General features: G+C 47.0%; 1 protein-coding gene across 1 annotated transcript in view; it reads right to left on the reverse strand.

The window, feature by feature from the left end:
* The window catches only part of LPCAT3 (lysophosphatidylcholine acyltransferase 3), a 754956-nt gene that overhangs the window by 601805 nt on the left and 128478 nt on the right, over nucleotides 1-24673 (reverse strand). The window contains exon 3 of the mRNA XM_069650601.1: nucleotides 12649-12755. Within this exon, the coding sequence (XP_069506702.1) occupies nucleotides 12649-12755 (107 nt within the window). The remainder of the gene's footprint in view (nucleotides 1-12648; nucleotides 12756-24673) is intronic.

Here is a 24673-nt window from a genome sequence, read left to right on the forward strand (position 1 = left end):
CCGGTCCCATCTGGCCACGATCTCCAAGGCGTTGGCTGCTTTCACCATCATCACCGCCGAGTATATTACCTTCCTACCCATGGTATCCAATTTCTTCCAATCGTTGTTCGGGGGTACGGATGAATAGGACGATGAACTCGACTACTTTTTCCTGGCGGCCGCCCAAGACCACAGAGTGCGGCGACAGTTGAGACTGAAGACACTTGGACGCAGACTCTGGCACCCGGTACTTTTTCTCAAGCCAGTCTCTTAGCTGGAGCTGAAGCAGGATTCTTCAGTAACGCTAGCCCTTCATCCCAGACTTCATCCAGGACAGGCACAGACAGTAAAGTCTTCCTCTTCTCCTCCCGGCGTTGGTACATGAAGCCCTCCTACTTTCCCTCTGGAGTGAGCTGGAAGATCCCACGTCGTCCGGTGGAGAGTCTCTCAGTGCCGGTGATGCAGGGTCTCCCAGTCCTGCATTATCGTCTGTATGAGTCGCCGCTGCATCCGTCCCTGTCCCCCAGGGGATGGAAGGGGGAGGGGAGCAATGGTTGGAATGGAGGAGTCGGGTGTCTTCTTCGCCGGTGGTGGCCCTGGTGTCAACAGGGTCACCGGCGGTGCCGCTGGTGCTGATGATTCCTCGGCAACCTCCTCTCAATCTCCAACATTAACGTGTGGAGCATCGAGAGGATATCCTGTGACAAATCTCTTGGTAGCACCTGGGGAGTCAGATCACTGGACCCAGCGCCCACATCGTCCTCCCCATCTGTATCGACAATGTTATAGTCGTCGCCTTCAGCGGCCGTCTCGACGTCCTCATCGTAGTCGTCCCTATCATGGACGGTGTGGATGGAAGGCTCTCCTCCTCAGACAAAAAAAAAAAGTCCATGCCCTGGAGTTCTCCCGCCCCCCACTTTCTGCAGGTCCTGAAGGGTTGGTCTCGGACAGAACGACATCCTATTTTTCTGGGTTTTTACTATCTGCTTAAAACGAAGACTCACCTGGCTGGTACAGATATTGTGGTCATCGCCGGGGCACACTGGTCAGGGTCTGCCCCTTTTGCCTTCGAAAGGGAGGCCACCACCATCTCGATCGAGGAGGATTATTTTGCTTGGACCACCTAGGCCTTCACAGGCAGGGCGGCCATCCTGGCCCTCTCCACGTGAAGCTCGGACACCTTGTCCTGCTTGGCCTTCACAGGCGGCTTGGAAACCTTACCCTTTTCCTGCAGCTTCCCAGGGGTAGCGGACTTCCTCTTGGGCGATGAACCGAAGCGGTGGCTGGAGATCGAGGCAGATGGAGACAATGAACGCGCCCTGACCGTGGCAGAAGCCGTGACCCAGACGGAAGCGGACTCTGTGCTTGGCTTTGTGTTGGGCCCCCCCAGAGACTTAGAAGCTTGCTCAGGTTGTCTCGATCCGGAAGAGGCATGCCCCTGAAAAGCACCCGGGGTAGAGGCCCTGGCTTGGAGCCACACCACCAACCAGACGTGTCGATCCTTCATGGTGCGTTTGGAGAAACCACAGCAGATCTCAATCTTCTTTATGAGCCGGGTGTAGACAATACAGGCACTGGGAATGCTTATCATCCGAATAGACGTTCCGCAAACCACAGCTTGAAGAGGGAAGCTCCGTCCTTCTCCGACATGATTCGGCGCGGTGTAGGCCTGAGGAGCTTCTGGAAGCTTCCAAGAAGAACACGTGACGATTTCTGCCCTTGAGGGGTGATGAAAGATGCCGAATAACGGGTCCCCCATTAAATCGGAAGAATAGCGATGGAGCACAAGGGCTCGATTGACCAAAAAATAGACATTTCCTGTCAAAAAGCGAAAAACTGCAAGGAAGCTCGAAGAGCAAAACTCGAGCACTCCCAACAATTGAAGGTGCAGTAAAAATCTGAAGATGGCTGCCAGAGGAGGGGTTTAGGTAGAGGGCAGTCATTGGCTATGGGCAGTTTGACCCAGAGCTAAGTGATTGGTTTATAGGAGAAAGACCATTTAGAAACTAAACTGAAGTTTATTCTTTACCAAGGATTCCCAGTCTGACGCAGAATATTCATGAGCATGTGAATCCATGCCAGACCCCATGCTGGAGAACTGTGCTTTTGCTCCAACTACTAAAACTCAGACCAGACCAACTTAAGATGCGGACAGCCCTGTCACACAAGGTGGAATTTGACACGTATCTAGAAGCGGTCGATGGAAGCTTGTTATTAGCCTCTAATAAAAGGCCACATTTATCCATAATATGGGGTTGTAAGGGCAGGAAGTGTGTAGAAACCTCCCTCCCATACTCAAAGCTCAGGCAGGTGAAGGGCTAAATGTATATGAGGAAGTAGTGGTAAGCATGGAGCGGTATAGCAACACTTGGCAATTTTTGATAATTCTTAAATTTAAGTATTGAGAGACCAATTCATGGTGCACACACAATGACTACATACGGAGAAGAACCAGAACCAACAACTTGGAAGTTAAACGCATTGCAAAAAAGCATAGAAAGGTCATCTGAAGCATGCAGAAAAATAGCAGAACATAAAATTGATGGAGGCATGTACACAAGTGTGTGTGTAACAGAAAACAAGGGAGACAAAGGAAGACCCTCAAATAAAGAATATACAGAAAAGAAGAAAGCAAATATTAGATTCTATAAATGCGGAGCACGTGATTATGTTGCTGTGTCCAAAACATGTTGGGCTACTGACAAATTATGCAATATATGTGAAAAATGGGTCACATTGCATGAAACAGGTTTTAGAGAACAAACATCAGCAAAGACTGAAGGGAGAGAGCAGTGATGGATGAAGGTACAGTAAGCACATCTGAAAAAGTCTTGTTGAAAGACATGGTTAAGCAAGGAGTTTTGGAGGAGACTGAAAGTGTGTTAATAATGAAACCAAACAGTACCACTAGGCTATGCATAGATTTGAGAGGTTTAAATAACAGCATAGTGGTCGACGCTCATCCACTTCCTAATATAAAACGGAAATGATACAGACTATCCAGGATGCTGCAATATGTTCAACTATTGACCCAAGGAGTGCATATCATCAGATTGAGTTGACATAAGAAAGCAAACACTTGACAATATTCATTACACCAGGGGTACTTCAAATTCAATATTATGCCCTTTGGACTAGCATCAAAAAGCCTCAGTTTTCCTAAAATTATTAGGCAAGTTATTTAACAGTATTCCAGGAGTTATGACATTTTCAAGATGACATTGTGATATACTTAAGATGTGCTGGAACATGAAACAAAGTTGAGACAAGTACTGGGAAACAGTGGAGAAACATTGCTGAAAATGTTGGGGGGGGGAACATGCAGAAAAGGTGCCCCATTCAAATGAATGGGGCCAAAATGGTGTGCCATGAAAGTTGGGGGGACAAACACCCCCATCCCCCCCCTAAATTTACGCCCATGCTGAGAAACATTAAAGAATAGGGCGTGATGGTTAAGTGACAAAAATGCAAATTTTATCAAACACAAGTAGAATATTTGAGACAGACTATCTAAAAAAAGTATTAGCCCGAAGGAATCACTGCTCGGGAGCATCATTGATGCACCAGAGCCGAATTATAAACAACTACTATCGGTTTGGGGTTTGAGCACATTTTACACTAAATTCATGGAAGACTTTGTGCTGATCGATGAACGTTTAAGGGAACTATTGAGTAAAGGGATGACGTTTGAGTGGCTAGCTAGAGAGACAGCAAGTAGCTTTTGAAAAAGGCAAAGTAGTGCACAAATGGAGCTCCTGCCCTGAAAACATGGATACAAGGAAGACAATTATGGTAGATGCCGGCATTAAGGGCTTGGAAGCAGTCTCGACACAGGAGGCTGTGAAAATGGGTGAAGTGACCTTTAATTCTGCTTCACAGACATTGTCACAGAGAGGGGTTACTCAGTTATTGAAAGCAGCATTGGCATGGGATGCAAAACACTACAGGCATGTTGTGTGGGGAGCATTGCTTAACATTACGTACAGATGACATGCATTACTCACAGGAATCGTATTTCTGACGATTGCATCAGTTTAGATTCACATGCTGTGCATATAGTCTGACATCTAGTGGTAATCACAGAGTATTGCATCTTTTTATCAAAGATCGAAAGGGATGTGGACATAGGCGTGACTAACACTATCCCCCAACGTGACGTGTAGTGTACCCAAAATCCCTCACACGCCGAGGTTCCATCGTTTTTTTCTGCCATGAGGAGCCTTACAGTTTGCGTGAGCGAGTACAGAAGACAGAAGGTGAAAGAAGTCTATGTTCCTTCTACTCCAAGAGGAGAGCAAGGGCAGTCGCATGTGAATCTAAGCAGATACAATCATCAGAAATACGATTACGTCCATGCTTGTGGATGCTCTACCCTCTCCATAAAGGATTTAATCACAGGAATCTTCCACCACAAAACCTTGCTCTGGGACGTGGTGTACACCGAAAGAGCGGCTAAGTAGACCTTTAGAGAATTGAAAACCAGTCCTGAAATCTAACAGGTGAGTTAGGTAAAGGACAATGATTTTACGAGAGCAATCAATAGGATTGACACCTTTGGTATTACACCAGGTAACCAAGCGCTTCCACTTACTGGAGTAGCAATGTCTGGTGGAAGGTTTCCGTGCCTGCCCAAGTATGGCCATGCAACTCTGGGGGAGTTTCAGGTGCCTAAACTCTGACTTTAGGAGACAGGTTTCTAAGTTGAATGTTTGGGGGCATGGATGTAGTGTCAATCCCAGATAGTGGCACATCATGTTGTAAGGGCATGGCAGTTTCCTAGGGGGGTGAGACTGACATTGTCATGAGATGGGAGTACCAAGGATCATGACTGGTTCCTGGTGCATCTTGTGCACTATCTTGTTTAGAAGGGGAATTCGGGGGTGGGGAGGGGCGAAGGCAACTCTCCCTTACCATGCTATCCAGCGACAGTTCCCCCTTGGAGCGGTTCTGTGGGTTTCTGGGGGCATAGCCTGGGCATTTTCCAGAGTGGCTAACAAGTCGATCTCCGGAAAGCCCCAGTCTGCAAAGACGTTGAGTAAAATGTCCTCTTGTAGCGTCCACTCGTGCTCTATGGGTAGGAGGGGGGGGGGTCATCTCTGCTGAGTACGTCTGCCAGAACGTTAAGTTCCCCTGGAACATGTTGAGAGGAGGAATATATTGTGTTTGAGTGCCCACTTCCAGATGTTCTGAGAAGGTCTAGATGGCCCTAGAGAGTGCGTGTCCCCTTGTTTGTTTAAGTAGTACATGGCTGTGTTACTGTCCGTGAGGACTAGAACTGCCTTGCCCTGGAGGTGTGTCTGGAAAGCCTTCAACACAGCTAGCAGTTCCAACAGGTTGATTTGATTTGACGCTACTGCTGGAGTCCGCATGCTGTGTGAGGAGGTGAGCCCCAACAGAGATGAGCCGGTGGTGAGAGTGGCCTCTACTGCGGGGGTGGTGAAGTATTTTCCCTATAGAAGGTTCTCCCTTGACCATCACTGCAGAGACTGAACGGGGGCGGTCAAGGCAACCACTAGTTCGTCCCACCGGCCGCTGGGAAGCCATCATCCCCAGCAACCACATGGCCTTGCGTACGGTCACTTGGTCACTGGCTCTATAGTGAGGGATCTGGGAACAGCATGTTTTGGACCCTCTCGGAGTGGAAGACAAGCCAGTCTTCTGCTCGAATTAGAGCACCCAGAAAATGTTGACTTGGCTGGGGTCAAGCTGGATTTCTTTTTGTTGGAGAATCCTAGGTTGAAGAGGAGATCTACCATCTTCTGGGTATTTGTCAGGCATGTTCCATACGAATTCCTTGTTATGAGCCAGTCATCAAGGTAGGGATAGAATGGGGTGGACTGCCTGCGCAAGTAAGCCGCTACTACCGCCAGTACCTTTGTGAACACCCTTGGGGCAATGCCAAAGGGGAGAAGCTTGAACTGATAGTGGGTGTCCTATATCATGATTCATAATTCATGATGCATAATTCATGGCCAATGTGGCTATGTAATCCCCCTGCTTCAGCAGGGGGAGATTACCTCCTGAAGAGTTGTCATCTTGAACTTTTGAGGTTTGACATACTTGTTCGCAGGATATGTACCTTTTTGGGTACAAGGAAGTACACTGAGACTTGGGGCAACTTCAATGGTGCCCTTTTCCAGCAGGACCTGAACTTCTTCCAGCATGCTGTGCATGTGCTCTGGCGACAGGCGTCTGCTTCTTGGTGGGTGGTAGCGAGGCGGTCGGAGGAACACAGTACCCGTGGGCAACTGTCTTTAGCAACCACTGATCTGATGTGATCCCCTCCCAAGTGTGGATAAATGGTGACAGGCGACCCCCGACTGGGGAAGCGTGGGAGGGTACCCGAACCAGGAGTCACTTGGAGTTGGAGACCGGGCATCCTCTGGAAGCAGAGTTTCTACCTCTGCTCTTGCCCATAGAGCCTCTTTGCCGATACTGGAAATTGGCAGGAGGAGCCCTGTCCAGAGGACCAGGGGGCACCCCCCGAGCCATACTGCTTTTGGGGCGAGCGAGAGAAGGATTGGCCATGCAAGGACTGGCAGGCATTAGCTGGTGAAATGGTTTAGCTGAAATATGGCAAAGTGACATGAACGCCTCGCGCACCTTTTTTTGCTTTTCCAGGGCGTCGTCGGCCACCTTCCCGAATAGGTTGGATTCCTCCAAAGGCTTGTTAATTAAGGAGGCTTGTGTTCAGGTTTGAACCAGAGTTCTTCAACCAGGCATGCATGAGTAAAGTTCCTTGGGCAAGGATGCGCCCTATGGTTTCGGCCGGGTCCAGAGTATTCTTCAGGATATCCCCGAGTAACTTAACTACCTTCGGCCACGACTGCCAGCAGGCGTTATCGTGTAGGCTATGGAACTTCCTGAAGGCCATCCTGTACTAGGCCCCACTGAACATCACTATAGCTCGCAAACAGCGTGGCAACAAGAGCCAACAAGCAATACTCATGGAGTAAGCTGCAGAGGAGGTGACACACACACTTACCAAGGGCAAAGTTTTTTACAATCCTTGTCTGGAGGGGCTTCTGCCGAGGATAGTAACCCTGCCCGCTTCCAAGTGTTGTTACGACCAAGGAGTCCGGTGTGGTGTGGCCCCTAATGTAGAGAGGATAAGAGGGGGCTGGGCAAAACAATGTTTCCACATGGGAGTTAACAGCCTGTGTAAGGGAAGGAGACAGTAAGGAACGAGCTGGGCTTCTTTTAATGGAATTTAATAAGGGAATGGCTTGGCTAACCAGAGCTTTCTCCTTGAGGATGTCCTCCACGAAGTCCGTGTCAGGAGCGACTGTGCGTAGCAATCTAAAAATGGTTGGCTGCTCTTTTTAAAGGAGGGAGTTAAACTGTATTTGGTCTTCAACTGGCAACAAATCTCTCTGTAGAGGAGTAGGGGTATCCAGACTGATGACGTCTGGGGTAGTGTTATGCGTCGGTGTGTGCCACGATCCCTGGTTATCCCCCTGATCCGAGTCTGGGTTTTGAGGGAACTGAAGGGTCAGGGGGTGGAAAGGGATGCCCAGAAGGCCTTAGAAAGAGGTTGGGGGCCTCAGAATAGTCACCCGGGAAGAGGGGGTCTCCCTGGAGCCCCCCCCGTCAAAACGGTAACTGAAAGCTTCTCGCAGAGCTTCGGAAGCATCATCAATGATGTAGTAGATTTTGGCGCAATTGTAGACGCTGCCGCGTTTGGCAACACCACCAGGTCCTTTGCCGTTAGAGCGCCTTTGGGCGGCAGGTCGACAGTGGGAGTTTTAAGGGAACCGCTCGTTACAGAGAAAGTTTTAAACCCATTCGCATACCGCAGGTGTGGTTGCGTGGAGGACGCCGAAGCGCGAGGGTCAGAAGGCACCGCCGAAGTGTTCAGCGGGCCTACGGGCATTGAGGTTTTCTTTGACGAATGCAAAGAGGTCTTATGGGTTGTGTGCTTAGGTACACGTGGCATGTGGGTGCCCTTGTCGTCAGGGTGCGACTTCCCCATAGCAGTGCCGACGGTCTGCAGATCAGAGACGGGCATAAGGAAGCACGTAGACTCAGCAGAAAGGTTGATGGCTTCCGAATCAGAGCCATGGCTACCGACGGATCCCTCGTCCGAGGCGACAGCGGGGAAAGGTTTTCGGCCGCCCACCGCTTAGAGTTCGCCCATCTTTCAATGTTTTAGGCAGAAAGTTTACAGGCCTTACACAAGCGCTCTCCGTGTTAATGAGGAACACACCAGTTGCATTGGCGATGGGTGCCTTTCCAGGGAAAGTTGCTGTTACAAGACGGACAGAACTAAAGGGAGTCCTCTCCATAGCAGCGTTTAGCGGCAGCCAGACCAAGAAAAAAAGGAGAGGGGTGAAAGAAATGCATTCTCAGAGAGAAGAAAAAACAGGGCCCCGGTCTCCCTACCATAAAAGCCAGGCCTGAGGGCCGAGGCCACGTGCTCAGTCGGCGAGCAGCTGTAGATGTAGGCGTCGGCGAGCGGGAAACCCACGATACAGCCGTCACGATGGTTGAAGTTGACAAAATGACTGTAGGCTGTGGGAATAGATAGGCTATATAAACTATCTAGCTCTGCATAAGCGACCAACTAGGTTGGCGGAAAAAAACAATCTGTGGGACCTCAACGCATGAAGGAATTTGGGTACACTAAATGTCATGTTAGGGATAATGTTACACTCATGCCCATGTCGACGTCTCTTTCGAGCTTTGAAAAAAAAAAAAAAAAGATGCGATTACCACTAGATGTCGGACAATATCCACAGCATGTGATTCCAAGCAAATCCACAAGCATCAGACCGCAAGTCATTACTTAAAGTACGAAGTGGGGGTGGTGCAGAAAAGGTACGCCCTAAATTATTCAGAATTCCATCAAGATTGATGGAGTACAACTCTGAAATAGAATTTAAAGAGGGTCAACGTAATAAAATTGCAGATTTCTTATCAAGGTTACCAGCAATGGGAAAAGGAAAGGAAGAAGCTGTTGCTGAGATGCGTGTTGGCGGGGAGTGCTATAACGGAAGAAAATTGGTGTGAACAAGAAATTGACAATGTAATTCAGGAAGTATGCAAGTATTTGAGGGAGGGTTGGACACAACCCCAGAAAAAAAAGATCAAAGAAGTGAAACTGTATAATATTGTGCCTTAACTATCTACAGAAGGAGGAATATTGAGGCAAGGGCAGAGAGTAGTGCCACCCCCACAGAGATCGAGATGAGGTCACTGCAAATGCCCATGTCAGGCATTCAGGGATGACCGACACAAAGTGCTTGGCTAGGGAACATTATTGGTGACCCGGCATGGATAGGAGATCTTGACAGGTATGTCAGGGAATTTGTTCGTAGTGAGATTCATTATTACTAGTATTCATTACTAGGATGCCACCTTTAGTTCCTTCGGTATTGCAGACGGAATCTTGGGCAAGAGTAGCTGCAGACATAATAGGACCTTTTCATGGAGTAAGGGTGGAGAAAATAAACGAATTGGTCTTGATCGCCCCTCACACGACCTTGCTAGCTGCTGCCAGCTCTTCTCCTCCCTGTATCGCAGTACAGCTGTGCCCCTCTGTATCCTACCCGCCTGCTGTATATCTGTTCTGTTACCTCTGAAAAGTGCGCCATTATGCATCCGTACTGTTGTATAGCTCTGTAAAGCACTGCTGCTTCTTGAAGCTTGGTCCGCGCAAAAAGAAATTAACATTTTAAATAATAATATAGCCATTGGCATGAGGTAAGATGTGTGAGGGAAGTTACTACGGAAGTGATTACATTTCTGCAGGATATTTTCCAAAGCGAAGGTGTTCCAAGTAACTGATTGTGGATAATGGAACACAATTTATATCCATAACGATGGTGCGATTATTGGAGGAAAATGATATTAAACAAACGCACCTTCAGATCATCCCCAAGCAAACGGTTAGTATAAAGATTTAACAGGGTACTTAAGAATTTGGTTCAGCTCTGTAAAACCACAAGTCTGGACATACATCAGGAGATGCTTGCAATGTTGTGCGCACATAGAGTGAGGAAACATTACAGTACAGGGAAAACACCATCCGAGTTCATGAGGGGAAGATATCGGAAATGTGAGCGGTCATGAGTGGATGGAAAGCATATTGGGTCAGAGGAAGGTTAACACATGATAGTATGAACTTTGGGATAGTGGAAAGCAAGTAGAATAAAATGAAGATACAATTTGAAGAAGGGAGCAGGTTATCTGTGGGCCAAACTGGGTGATATAGTCAAGCTTAAATTATAGTTTGGTGTACCTAAAGGTGCTTTGAGGTTTAGTAGTCCGATTACAGTATCCAAAGTCACCAGATCCAGTGTGATGGCAAGATGCACAATGGTGAAGTTTGAATGTGATAGCCAAGTTCAAGGGATTGTAGCTCAATGTTTGGTTCTCTTTGATGGTGGAAGGGGGGGGCAGGTTGGAGATGTGAGGTGTTGCGTTGACCTGGTGGGGTTGTAGAATGTATGGAACGTGACCAGCTTATGTAGATGAGTTCTAGGATGTGGAGACGGAAGGAGAGCTGATCAAGAGAGGAGGTGGAGTGCTGTGGCTTTCTACAATACCCAGATGTATATGAAGCAAACAATGAAGAAAAATACTCACTGGCTTGTTTGGATTACTTGAAGAGGATTGAGCATATAACAAGTACCTAGCACCTCTTCTTTCTCAGGTTCACAAAGATAAAGTACCCAACTGCTTTTTCCTCAACTAAAGCTCAGCAATTTGGCGCCCAGCTAGCCATTTTCACAAGCTATAATTCAATCCAAGAGTATAAGGCTTAGTCCATTTCCACCTGCTCCAAGAATGTAGGGCCCAGTAACGAATATAGCGCCCCCCTCACTCAAACAGTTCCAGTGTCTCCTGGAACCTCACACGCTGGTGCGGCTTCAACAGCCTCCTCAACCTGCCAAATAAATCAGGAGTGCTATAACTGGATGGTTTTAAATGAATCATAACCTCTGGCATTCATCTGGGAAATCCTCCAGACCATCAGAAAGACCATATGCAAACCAGGCCTGTGCCCATTTAAAAAAAAAAAAAAAAGGTATTCCAGCCAGAACTGCTAGGTTGTATCTCTTCTGCACGAGACCACAAGCAACCAGAGAAAAGCTTCAGCCTCATCGGCCATGGCCAGGAGGTGTTCCTTGAATTTCTAGGCATGACTAGCTCAGCGACCACAGCTTGTCATACCCATCCCACTTGGGTTGACTTAAGCTAAAAATATGAGTGAGTCTGCCAATTCTGTCCAAGAACTCTTTTCTGCTAGTCAGCAAGAGTGGAATGGGTCAGTGCTCCTCTGCTGAAGCCTAAGTAGTTTTGCTCTCCTAGCAGCCACGTTACCTGCCGATTCCTAGTACACGGCTGCCTTTACTCACTCTAGTATTGCCTCCTTGTAGCTCTTCAGGCTCTGATGCCCATTTCGCCTATGAGCTCCTTAGTTGTGCAATATATTTCTATATGCAAAGACTTCAAGTAGGTGTGCTGAGTTCATGAAGCAACATAGAAGTTGCAGGTTCAAGGCTTCCAGGGCCTTCAAAAAGACCTGGCAGCAACCGTAGGATCATGCGAAAGTCCTGTCCCTGCAGTTAAGCTCTGCTCTGGTCTCCAGCTCCTCACTGGTTCCCTTGCTGGTGTCCTCTGCAGGGTTGCCCTAATCAGGGAGTCTGGATAAGCCTGGTTGATTCGTAGGAACCTATGCCGGTTATTGACATCTTTCTTTTTGATCTAGGATTTGGCATGACTAGTTACTGCCTTTTAGGCCAGCATTACTGCACCCAGCGAGAATGTTTGAGATCCACAGACCCAAGTGAAACATGATCGTAGAGAGAGGTTTCCTATACCTCCATAGCTTCCTCATCAGAATATAAAACTCTTGAGACGGTCTAAATACTTAAGACTCGATTGTGGGGATAGACAAGGGGACTCTGCAACTCCTTCCCTGAACTGTATACATGCAGCACATGCCTTACTAAGCCGGTTGTTCTGGGCTGCACAATCTCCTCCATTCCCTGTGATGGGGTCAGGCATATGAATCATCAGATAAGGGAGAAAGTATTTCAATGTTCCCGATTGTCCAAATAAGTATACATGGGATCACGGTAGGTACCCGGTTAACAAGGGGAACAACTCTTCCACCCCACTTCTCAATCAAATCAAGACTTGCAACAACTCTTACTAAACTGGCAACCATAAACCCATTCCGATTCCTTCTCCATTCTCGCTTATGGGAGGAGGCAATGGTCGAGGACAACATTAATATGTCATTGGCTAATGTACATATAATTGAACTGTTTGAAAGGTTTCAAGAAAGTCAACATCTTTATGAAATCATGGTTGCAATTTAATTCCTCTTTACGTTTATATAGTGGATTTGTTTATGCTGATGTCAAAAATATAAAATGGCTGTATGAACCAGTTAAACAAAACAAAAACTGAGCATGTTGGCCAAGAACACATTTTTCAACCTAAAAACATATCCCTGGATAGGCAAAACAAAATGGTATGAACAAAGTAAAAACTATTTACGGCTCTAGTAGGCTGAGGTGTTTATGAGAAAGGAAAATTGCCCAATTTCTTTTTCATGTTCCAAATGGTACTCAGCGGAAGTTATGAGGTTTCAACAAATTTAATACAAATACGAACAGAAGAAGAACTCCAAAAGGCACAGACCTGCCCAGCACTTACCATCTGGAAGGAGAATGTAGTGAGGACTGCAGTGATGGTCCTGCCCATTAGGCGGAGGATGAGAAACTGCAGCACAACACATAGCAATGAGTGGTAGAGCTGAGAACCTGTAATAAGACACTCTCGTTAGAGAAAGTAGATGCTACAAGAAAATGATGTGGTGCCAGACTGTCAATGCAAACATTTAGAAAAGCAAAAACAGGGCAGCAGGCTGCTGCAACAATGAGGAATAGAAACGATTAGAGGATCGAACAGCCAGGATGATACTGAAAATGTAAACCTACTGAAAAAGCAAGAGCGATTCAGGAGATATCCTGTTTGGAGGATCTGAAGCTAAACACCTAAGATAGAGGTGAAACAGAATCCCTAATAAGCATTTAATCAAATGCTTTTCATGCACAACACAAATGAGACCAGAGCTTAACAACGAAGCTCTGAGGTATACAGAGTTTGTAGACCATCTGTGGCTACACAGTCAATATGCACACTCAACTATGCAGATCCTGGATCTGCAAAAACGGGTTCAGCAAAGCAGGACAAATCGGTTGCTTCTTATGTGCTTACCACCAGCAGTCAGAATACTGGCATGCTTGACACACACCTGTGAAAACGAGGATGAATCAGTGCCCTTGGGGTAAGCTTCAGTCATGCCATGGAATATTCAGCATAATTGTGTGGACAGTTAACACTTCACATGGTAAATGACTGCTAAATGAATGGGTGCAGCTTGGCATAAGCAGGTCTGTACTGGATGCACCATCAATCGGTGCGGTTAGAGGAAGGCAATGTTGTGAGCAGCGTAAACGCTGCCGTTTATCTTGTGTGTTGAAGGCATTGCTAGTAATACTCAGACACTTTGGGAAAGGAGGAGAATGCGGGCTAGAAAGGCCTGGTGGAGATAAGTGGGGGGTTTGAGATGGTAGAAGAGTCTATACTGTAGAAAAAGGAGACGTTCATCTTTCGCTAATTGCATATGGTGGGACTTTCTACTGCTAAAAAAGGAAACCAGCCTTATTTGCTTAGCTTGTTTTATATAGTTCACACTAGATCCATAGGCTTTCCACAATCCAATTTCTCAAAATCTTCAACACTCGTTTCACTGCTTCATGAGGAGAATAAAGGTGTTGTGAAACCATAAGGACCACAATTCTCATACGTGGTCATATTTCTGGTGATTATTTCTACTTGCAATCTGGCAAGTAGTTGCAGTAGCATACATTTCTGGTGCTGGCTGATATGACAGGAAAGAATAACCAGGTTACTCACCGTAGTAACCACCTTACTCCTAGTCCATACTCCCCTTTCCTCCATATTTACGGGACATTACTCCGTCCTGTGGAACGGGACCGGAGCACTTTGAAAAAGCATCAACATTTTTGCAAAATGTTTAGTCCTTCCTCTTTCTGCGTGGGGTACAGCACACAGGCGTAACCCCTCCCATCTCGGCTCCGCCCCACGCATCGCCCATCAGTCCTTTTCTATCGCCAGGTCAGAGACCTTTAAGCAATAACAAAGGAACCTTATTAGAGGGGTCGGCGAGAGGGCGTATGGAGAAAATGGGCTATGGACTAGGAGTAAGGTGGTCACTACGGTGAGTAACCTGGTTATACTCCTACGTCCCGTCCCCTTTCCTCCATACTTATGGGAGATTCCCAAGCACTCCTCACAGGAACTACGGGTGGATGGAAAAGCCCCTACTGAAAAAGTTTCTTCAGCACAGCCTGGCCAAACTGAGCATCAGATCTGGAGCTCAGGTCTAGACAATGTTTACAAAAAGCAGATGGGGTGGCCCAAGTAGCCGCCTTTGCGATGGTCTCCCAGGGGACATATTTCTGAAAGGCAACTGCGGCCGTCTTGCCCCGCACCAGGTGTGCATGAATACCTTTAGGAGGCTGCAGTCCTTGGACAATGTAAGACCGTAATACAGGCAGCGATCATCTGGAGATAGTCGCCTTAGAGGCCTGCTTACCTTGTGGATTACCAAAGGTCACCAACTGTTGAGAAGAGCTCCTAAATTTGGATGTCCTGTCTAGATAGAACTTAAGAGCCTTTCTAATATCCTTTAGATGCTTCCATTCCATTCTCTGTGTTGACCATGGTAGACACATACTCTGGACTGCTGTTAGCTTATCCAGTCGCCCATGCAGATCAACGGGCTACCTTGTAAGGAATGGAATACCTCATCAGGCACTATGGCATTCCGGATGAAATCCAATCAGACCAAAGCAGCCATTTTGCTGGACAAACTGTACTATAACTGGGCGCTAGAGCAAGGCATCAAATGGACACTGCACATCAGTCTGTACCCAGAATCCTCTGCTCTGGTGGAGCGCAGCAATGGGCTGCTCAAGCAACAAATAAAGAAGCTGACTAAGACTCACACTCTCAAGGGGTGGTCCAAACACCTGGCACAAGTGCTGTTTGAACTGAACAATTGGCCGTTGGGAAACCCACAGACCCCCTTTGTGAGACTGACAAGTGAGAAAGTGGAATCCACAAAGACGCTTGTGTGGAAAACCGACAAAGAAGCAAAGGTGCCTGTGCAAGCCACTGCAGGCCGCATTGGGCTTGATCTATCTACCTGTGACGATGTTATATCAGCGGGGCAAACCAAATCCATATCGCTGGATATTGACATCAAATTGCCGGCTGGCACTTATGGACACATTGCTGCACGATCCAGCCTGGCGAAAAAAGGCATTGACATTTTGGTAGGTGTGATTGATCCTGATTATAGAGGGACTTTTTCGGTACTCTTACATAACGCTGGTGCATCTGCAGTACCATTAACCAAATATGACCGAATTGCACAATTGATTTGTGAGCAAGCAGTTGTTCCCCTAGTGGTTGAAAGTAAGAAAGCCCCAGACACTACACTAAGGGAGGGAAGGAGGCTTCGGCAGCACTGGGAAAAAGGTGTGGGTTCACCATCCAAACAAAAAGCCTGAGGCTGGGGAAGTGTTAAGTCAAGGTGTGGGAAGTACTTATGTTGTACTTTTGCAGAATTCTGACATGCGTGTTTATATTCCCGCTACTAGGCTCACACCACGAACGTAGAGCAGTATGAAGGGGATGGGACTTGCCTTGCTGTGGGTGCTCCTGACCTGCCAAGCAAACGCTCTCTCTGTAAAGAATGGGTTGATGCAAGACGCTACATGGACTCTGAGAATCGCATGCACTACACCTGATGGCCAGTCCTGCGTGACAACTACAACCGCACTGTAATCTGTGAGAAAAGCGCTACAAATGAGTATCCACATGGAACTGCAAGAGTTCTAGCTTGGCACATTGTCGGGCATCTTTTGTCACTGACTCATATGACTGGCGCTTATGAAATCTTAGGCCCAAACGTTTCAGTGAATGGATCCAATAATTTGTTTGATGTTTCAAGTTTCTTCTGCCCAAGAACTGCAGCGAGTGTACTTGCCAAGAATTTTTGGACTATAACTTGACTAAATGCATTTCATACAATTGTACGTTGAAACAGCCATTGCCGGATGGTAGTATGGTGTGTATCTAAAACTAATATTGTATATGGCAGGCATCCCACATGGAGGATGGTGTTTTTCAAATCACACTAAGTAGAAACTGTAAACATGGTAGATTTTCCAGTAGTAAGACAACATTTAAATTACAAACACGTAATGCGTGCGTCTATCGTTACAGAGGTACACTTCGACATTGGGGAGTGGGGGTGGGAACGGGAGCTTTAAATGCTTTTGACATAGAAACTGTGCGCAATAAGCTAGCCACTATGTGTTCTGATGCCAGCGCTGCTATAAAACTTCTGGCCCAGTGGGGCCCATTGATAAGCCCTACCCTGCTCAACACTGCTACAAGTATTGGCAACCACTGGAGATGGCAGAATTTTAGCTATGAAGAAATGTTTTCTGCCATAGGGCAGGTCAACAAGACTGCTAAAGACACACAATGCATTTTATGGCAAACTTTGTTAAATCAGCAGGTGTTGGCTTTTCGCTCCGAGTGGGGGCGACTATCCTCAACCCACTGGCACACAGAGCTACAGTTACCAGCAAACATATGAATTAAACCGCTTGCTTTTGATTGCATGAATAACACATGCCATGCTTTAATGCAAGTAGAACCGCTTATGCTTTATAAATATGGTGTCCTTTTATAGTTTTGCCTATGAAAATAAATGGTTCCTGGTTGGTTCCGCAGATACGAGGGGAATGGTTAGACAGCCAAAACGACACCATCCACAGTCACACCTGCGTGCCCTGGGATCAGGGGTGGGTGTGTCCCCAAACTGAAAGGATTCGGGACCCATGCATGCATCCCATAGCAGGGGAATGCACCTGGATGCAATACCACATTAATGGGACTGACATTTTCCAGATAGATCAGCATAAAGCCTGCGTAGTTACTAATCATTCCTTGCTTATTAACAATTATAGGTTATTAGAGAATCCTCAAGTAATTTGCGTAGATCAGGTTGTGACCATCTTAGACATTGTTACTCACACCTTATATTCTTTAACCCAGTGGTCTCACACTACTCTGCATGCCGAACACACGCATTTGCTTAACTGGACTCTACCCAGTGATTACTGCCCGGCTTCAAGCTATTAGACAATTTGCTCAAACTGCTTGGAAAGATTTCCAAATTCTAGCTACCTCAGTTATCTCTGCAGAGTGCAAGTTGATGATAGACAGAAATCAATTAATTAAAACTGCTGACCATCTGCAATCGGTTACTACTCACCACTGGTGGGATATATTCACTGGATGGTCTCCCTCCTCTACGAGGCTGCTTAATATAATGCTGCATCCTCTTGCTGTGGCTGCTGATCTCCCTAATACTGATTGCTATAGTTTTTTATTGGACTCTTGGCGCAGGATGACATTTCTCTATAACAGAATGACTGCGCTGGATAAACGGTTAATCGGCCTACAGCACACCGAAAATGCTTCTAAATCAAGGCACTGAGTCAGCATTTTCAAGCCACACTTCGAACGGGGTGGAATGTCATGAAAAGCCTCTAGACGCTTGCAGTAACCTTCACTAACCTACTGAGCTATCTTGCGTGCATTTAGAGCTTATTCGAAATGAGGAGGAAAAATGCTGAACGAGCCAGGCCTCTCGAACTGAGTGAGCCAGCATGCTTGCGAGGGGTTAACTGCGAAGGCCCTTCTTGAAGACATAAAACATCTAGCTTTGCAGGAAGCTCTGTGCAGCCTTTAGGAGCCAGGTACAGCCTTGTTCGTCTTCGCTCTGCGAGTCAGGTGCACTGATAACACAGGAATGTCAGACCTTCCCAAAACAACGTAGACATAGCCTGGGAGCCAGGACTGGCTGTTTCCAGTCTTGTAACTTTCCAGGCGGAAACATGTTTGCTGCCTGAAAGGGTGAGCCTAGAAGATTCTCGAAGAGCTGGTACGTCATAGTGATTGACGTGTAGCCCCTTATAAGAAAACTATACCAGCTCCAGGGAGGGAGGGACTCATCCTGGCCTGTTTGTGAAACGCACGTACGGAGAGGAATAGCGCCTGGACGACCAGCCGAGACTCCCAGCATCACAACCCGCTCTGGTGCAGGCCTGTGGGGGCTTGGCCAGTCCTCCGCTCCTCTCTCGAGGGGTGCCAGGCACTTCGAGTGGCGAGGGTCCTGGGTGTGATTCAATCATATCTTCATCTACAATATCTAGGAGCGCAAGATCAAGGATTGCATATTCATCTGTGATTGATAATTGGTATTATTCAGCTTGCACTTTTATTCCCATATTATTGTAAAATGATGCTTAATTCTCATTAGACATTGTAGTAATAAATGCAAGCATAAGAGTTTGTGTGATTGGCTTTCTTCCAGACCAAGTTCACCGTGCTTTGCATAAATACTTGTGTGGGAAGGTGATTAGGAGTGATTATTGCACTAAGGGCTGGCCCCAGGGGAGGGTGCGGGTTCCCCCTTTTCACTACAGCACCTCGGAGCAAGCCCCGGTGACAGAGCGGTCGACGCTCCTCCTAGACCGGGAAGACCCCAGGAAGGCGTCTACCAGCCGGGGTGCTCTGAAAAGTAAAGTACTTACTGGGCGTTTCTTCTTTTCGTCGATGAAGGATTGAAAATGCGTAGGTGTACGCTGCAACACCTCCTCCCACCGCTCTAACCGATGTTGAAGTGCCCTGACTGAAAGGGAATCACAATAGAAACAGGAGGCCCAACGGTGATCAGGACCCAAACACTCTAAACAAAGTGGATGGGGATACACCCGCGCGAAGCATTGCTGACACGAGGAACAATTTGGAAATTCTAGTTTAAACGACAGACAGACTAGTACGCGATCGCTAGCGAGAGAGGAGGAAAAGGAATTCTTCCGCAGATGCAAGTGCGCCCTTTTACTCCAGGGTCTGGTGCGCTATATAAATAAAATAAACAAGCAAACAAAATAAACAGTCCTGAACGAGCGGAGAAAAGGACTGATGGGTGATGCATGGGGCTGAGGCAACCCCAAAGAATAGTTCTAGACCAAGGTTTCAGACGCAGGCCAGTAAAAACTGGTTACAGTGGGAGCCCAATGCCATACTTTTCTATGGTGATTTACAGTAGAGTGGGGTGCAAAACGCCAAAGCTCTCAGACTCTGGAGACCCTGGAGGATTCTAAATGAGCTCAGGTAGATTTTCCCGACGTGATAGTCTAGCTAGCGGCATTTGGGGTCTTTGGATGGAGTTATTTGAACATTCAACCTTGACATAGACTTGTCCTTGGCCTCAAGCCCTGGGATCGTATCTCTCCAGCTCTGAAATCTCTCCACTGGCTCCCAGTGGATGCAAGGATTAAATTCAAAACCCTCTGCATTGTCCCCAAGGCTTTCTGGGGCCTGGGTCCAAAATACCTTCAGCTATCCCTCCGCAAATACCTCCCCTCTCGAGCTCTTCGCTCCTCTACCTCCAACTCACTCAGGGTCAGTCGTTTTTCTAAGAAACGAGATGGGGGTAGATCTCTGTCTTCGGCTGGGGCCTGCCTCTGGAACAGCCACCCTGCCACTCTAAAACTTGAGGAGAACCATCTCCGGTTCCGGAAGCACCTCAAGACCTTCCTCTTTTCTTCTGCCTTCGCTCCGCCTCTCCCCTGCTGATCTGTTCTCTCTTGGCACCGTGCACCTGGCCACCTTCTGTCTTTTGGGCCCAGGTACCTGCTCATCCTGCCAACCTCCCGCACTGCCTCCGGGCCACCCCTTGCACTGGGGTCTGTATCTGTACCCATACAGCCCCCCCCCCTTTTTCTTCCTGCACTTATCAGACCTACCCTGTCTGCTGCCTTAAACCTAGAACTTGCAAATTGATGGCTGCATTACCACCGTTTGTTGCCTTTATCATTTATTTATTGTTATTTATCCGTTTCTCCTCTGCTTCGCACTTTCCACCTTTCCCCCCTTCCATGCACTTTTCCCCTCCCCCCTCTCCCATTCACTTGCGTGTTCTCAATGTCACTGGCCCTAGTAAGATCGCTGTTTTGTTCTCCCCTGTTCCCTTCCCTTGTTGCGCTCCGAAACACTTGTGTACGAGCGCGATAGAAATAAAATATCAATCAACCCAGCCCGAACCCAAATGAGGCGACCCCGACAATGAAAGAAGCTGTACAGACGATCCAAAAAGTGAAGAATACGGCAAAAGGAGCAGAGGGAGAACTCTGCAGGGCCCAGCAAGAATTCACAGGTCAGCACCAGGGAGGCCAGCCAGCAAGATAACTGTTCCATGAAGATGACCATGGTTGAAGGCTGTAAAGAATGGGGGGGTGGAATTATCAGTACTCCTGCCCTCTATATGGCAGAGTAGAAGCACAGAGCACCCCAGCCAAGATTCTCCAAGCGGTAGCAATGGACGAGCAATCAAGGCTTAAGCTCTCAGGAGGTGATGCAGGATGGTTCTTAAGCACAGTGTAGTTCCAAGCCCCCACAAAGGAGTGTCCACACACTGTTAGTTAAAACAACGTTCTTTATATAAATAAGGCTTTGATTATGTACAGATATAATAACACTGTGCTCAGGCAATTCTATAATGATAAATATATTTAGCCACTATGTGGTACCACAATTACTCATTTGATTCCATTAAAATGCATCAACTTTAGAGTAGACAGTTTCAAATGGCATACAAATCCATTAATAAAGTTAACCACCAATATACATAGGAGGAAAACAAGGGGTTAAACAATTGGCAGAATACTGGGCCCCTACCACCCGGCACAGTTCTGTGTGAGGATCCCCCACCTGGGCAACCTGTAAAAACGATAATAAACAAGCCCAGTGCATATGTTGTTTAGCAGAGTCTTATTTCCTTCTATAAATGTTCTACTACCCCAATGTACCCGGTTTTGCAAAGTTGGAGATCGGGTCGTCGACAGATCCTTCTTGAGTGAACTCCCTTTAAGGCAGGAGCCACAGATCGTCGAGATTCCACAAAGAAAAGGCATGAACAATGTTGTAGAGGCAGCAGCTTCGGTTCTTGCAGTGTTCGTCGACTATCGGTTGTGGACGTCCTGCGATGAGGCGTGCAGTGCACCTAGACGACGGTAGTTCGTTGCCGCAAAGAGTCGATGAAGAACGTAGGCCCAGCAAGGGCGTTGGGTTGTCGGCTTTTGGTGTTGGCAATCGGGACTCAACCACGGCTGGCTTTCGGATCTTCTTCGGTGTCTGAGGACTTCAGGTGGCGGGAAACCCACCGGCAAACTCTTCTCGGTTCGTCTGCGACCTTGACTTTCTCCGGCGGGACAAAGCGGTCGACGGTGATGAGCAAGGGAGTCCTTGATTCAAAGTGTCTTAAGCAATAGAGCGTTGTGGCTCTGGTCAGCGATGTTGGTCGTCGACAGCAATGTCCGAGCGCTTCGCTTCAGATTCCTCGGCGGTCCCAGTCTCCGGTCAGCAGCCTTTTCGATGACCGACTTCCAGGGAGCCTTGGTGAAGGTTAGCTGGTGCACGATGTTCCCTCGTAGCTCGGGAAGAGGTCTCCTAGCCAGGCCCTCTCTTGGATCAGTTTCTTGAAGGCACGCAGTTTTCAGATTGTGACAAAGGGAAACAGCAGTTAACCTTTTTCCAGCTCGGCTTCGAGTGTAAGGATCAAGTTTCGACTTCAGCTTCTGAACGATTTCCATCAGTGAGAGGTCCCCAGATATACTGTTCGGTCTCTTTCACTCTGCTGGGTCACCCTCAGGCAACCAATCATTCAGAAGGGCATTCACGCAGGCTGGCAGCCAATCATGCTCACAGTGCATTCAGGCCATTCTTCTCCATCTAGACACTCGCAACACGGAATGTGGATGCGGACAAGCACCCAGCCATTCAGCACTCCACACTGCATTCATACCAGTTTCGGGCAGGGCTGTCTCAGTCATTGTGTCAAACAGAAACTAGACACCCATAACATGAAATGTGTATTCGTCATACTCCATTGACCCAGGTCCCACCTCACGGTCTTACCCACAACATACAGTCATTGGGAAGGCTCCAGCCAGTCTGGCCTGGACTTCCGCACAGTACCATATATGGAACTTCCACCCAACAGCCAGTCTGGTGAAGCGACAGAGTCAGGGCTTCCCGGGACTTCAGTAAAACAAGGTAACAGGCAATAGAAAGCAAGAGCCCACAGGGGCCATCTTGTCTTCTATCAGGAATCAACTGATTCCAATGGCAGGGCCTGGGCATGCCAAAATGGAGGACACTAAGAGCACCTGTCAAAGTCAGCATGGAGCTGCCACCAGCCCATACCCTGCTGTGTGGGCCACACAAAGGGGCCCAAAAACATACACTAGAAGTACAGGGTTGTACCCCCACCCATGGGTGCCATAAGGTTTCCCAAGGTCCGTTCACCATACCAGAAATAGGACAAGCTGCACTGCCAGGAGTCCTGCATGGACTCCTGCATGGACTCCTGTGCAGAAAATAGCACAGAACACACATGATAAACAGACTACAGGACAAGGAGGTCCCTCCGATGCATTTGCAGCATCTCAAAGGAAACCCAAAACGTCATGCGACAGAGCTGAAGTGCAGTAGTTGGCAGCCATTCTTTCTAGATTAGGACAAAGCCGAGACCCTGTATCTTTATGCACTTGGGCTAGAAGGAAATTACCAGGAGTACAGCAACAGCTCAGGTTTTGCTTTAGTGCTAATTGCAATGCTTTTACATTTTAAGTTACACAGGTAGAGGCACCCAGGTTGAGGCATGTGTACATTTTTCCAGCCAATGACGTTATTTTTGCAAAGAGGATGATTGCTTTTTAATTGTAGAACGTTAGGATGTTGAGGAATACTTTTGAATTCCAGTAATCTTGGAGCTGTAGCTGTGATCAATCGTGTCAAATGTAGATAGGACTGTCAGCCACTTGCACATTCACGTTGTGTTATCTGAAGCGTTATGGGATTGTACCAGAGGTTTGAAACAGTTGGTGGACAGTTCATTTCAGGTAGGCTTTTGCATACAATATTACTATGGGCTAAAAGCAATCAATTTTTCCCATGGCTTTCCCCATGACTCTCCGGTTAGTAATCCATAGCCATCCTGTACAGCAAGAACCTGGTAAGGAGCAAACAGCTTGTTTGGGGTTCTTTTTTGGTGGCTGGGGGTTGATTTACCTTTGTTTTTAGTGGGATTTCCAATCCTTTTTTGTGCCAACTACTTCTAGAGGGCACTGCCTTTGTGGTGTAGAGTCCTTTGGTTCTGTCTTTTTTTCACCTCTCCTCCCATTTTAATAGCAATTGGCCAAGGCTCCCTCGGGCTCCTCCACTCTCCAGTTCCTTTCCCCCAGCCAATCTCTCTGCCCCACTCCCTCCCCGATAGGGCCATACATCTCCATCGCCAGGAAGCACTCTTAGAAAGGGAGTCCCAGGGCAGCCAGCAAAAGGCACCTCCAACGCCTATTTGCCATGTGAGCCGTACAAGTCAACTGCTACAAACATGTAAGGTGGCAGAAATTGGGAGCATAGCCAGTGCTGTGACTTCTAAATCCTGCTACTACCTTTTTACCTTATCACTACCTTGCGATTCTTAATATTTTAAAATCTAACTGCACTCCAAAGATTAATTAAAATTATATAGTTTGTTACAAAACTTTTAATTTGTCCATTATGATACAATGGTTTACATTCAAACAAAAACATAAGAAAGCGAATAACAAAAAAAAAATACAAAAATTTAAAAGGGAAGGAGCCAAAATAGTTACCCATCAATGTCTCCAATTCTTACAAATCTTCTTTCTATATGCTAGATAAAGGGCTTCGCCAAGGACATACATAATTATAACCATGTTCTATGTTTATTGGTTTCCAGTCATATTGTTCCAAAATTGGATAATAGTAATAATCAAGTTTTTATTTACGCCTGCCAGCAGTTGAGCCCATCGCTCATGCGGGCCTCGCGAAGGACCCAGGTTTATGATCATGTCTCTAAAAAGATGTCTTTTCTATTAGTTTGGGACATTCCATTATGATGTGAAATAATGTCTCAACTGTTTCTTCTTGTTCACAAAATCGACAGAAAACTGCTGTGTTGGGTAGTTGTCTTGATATTACAAGTGCTTCGCGCTTTGGTAGAAGATTGAGAAAAAAATCTAAGGAATTGCTCTCTGATTTTACGATCTGGAAAGAGATATACACGATGGTAGCTGGTTAATCGGTCTAATGTCCAGTTCGCAATTAATATCATTTTGTAGTTCTTGATGTTTATGGTGTTTATCCAGTAATTCTGTAAAAGGCGTTTCTTTGCTATTTGTGGCCGATTAAGGAGTGCCTCCAAAGTTCTCATTCTCTGTCATCGTAAGTTTCCACGTGTTAAGCAATGTGTCCGCGCTCAGGTTCTCTATGGCGGAGGATCTCGATAGCTGGGATATCGTCAGGGTTGGAAATCTTCCTGTATAAGTCTAGTTGCTTCCATATAACTATGGATTTAAGTATTGGGTGGCTAGCTCATGGCGAATTCTTACGGCAGGAAACAAACTGGGCAACTTTAAAATTTTCCGCCAGAAAATACCTTCTACTAAGTCCCATATAGATTAGTCTAGATTAATCA

This window comes from Ambystoma mexicanum, chromosome 3p, assembly GCF_040938575.1.
Source record: "Ambystoma mexicanum isolate Mex_15411 chromosome 3p, UKY_AmexF1_1, whole genome shotgun sequence".
Lineage (NCBI taxonomy): Eukaryota > Metazoa > Chordata > Amphibia > Caudata > Ambystomatidae > Ambystoma > Ambystoma mexicanum.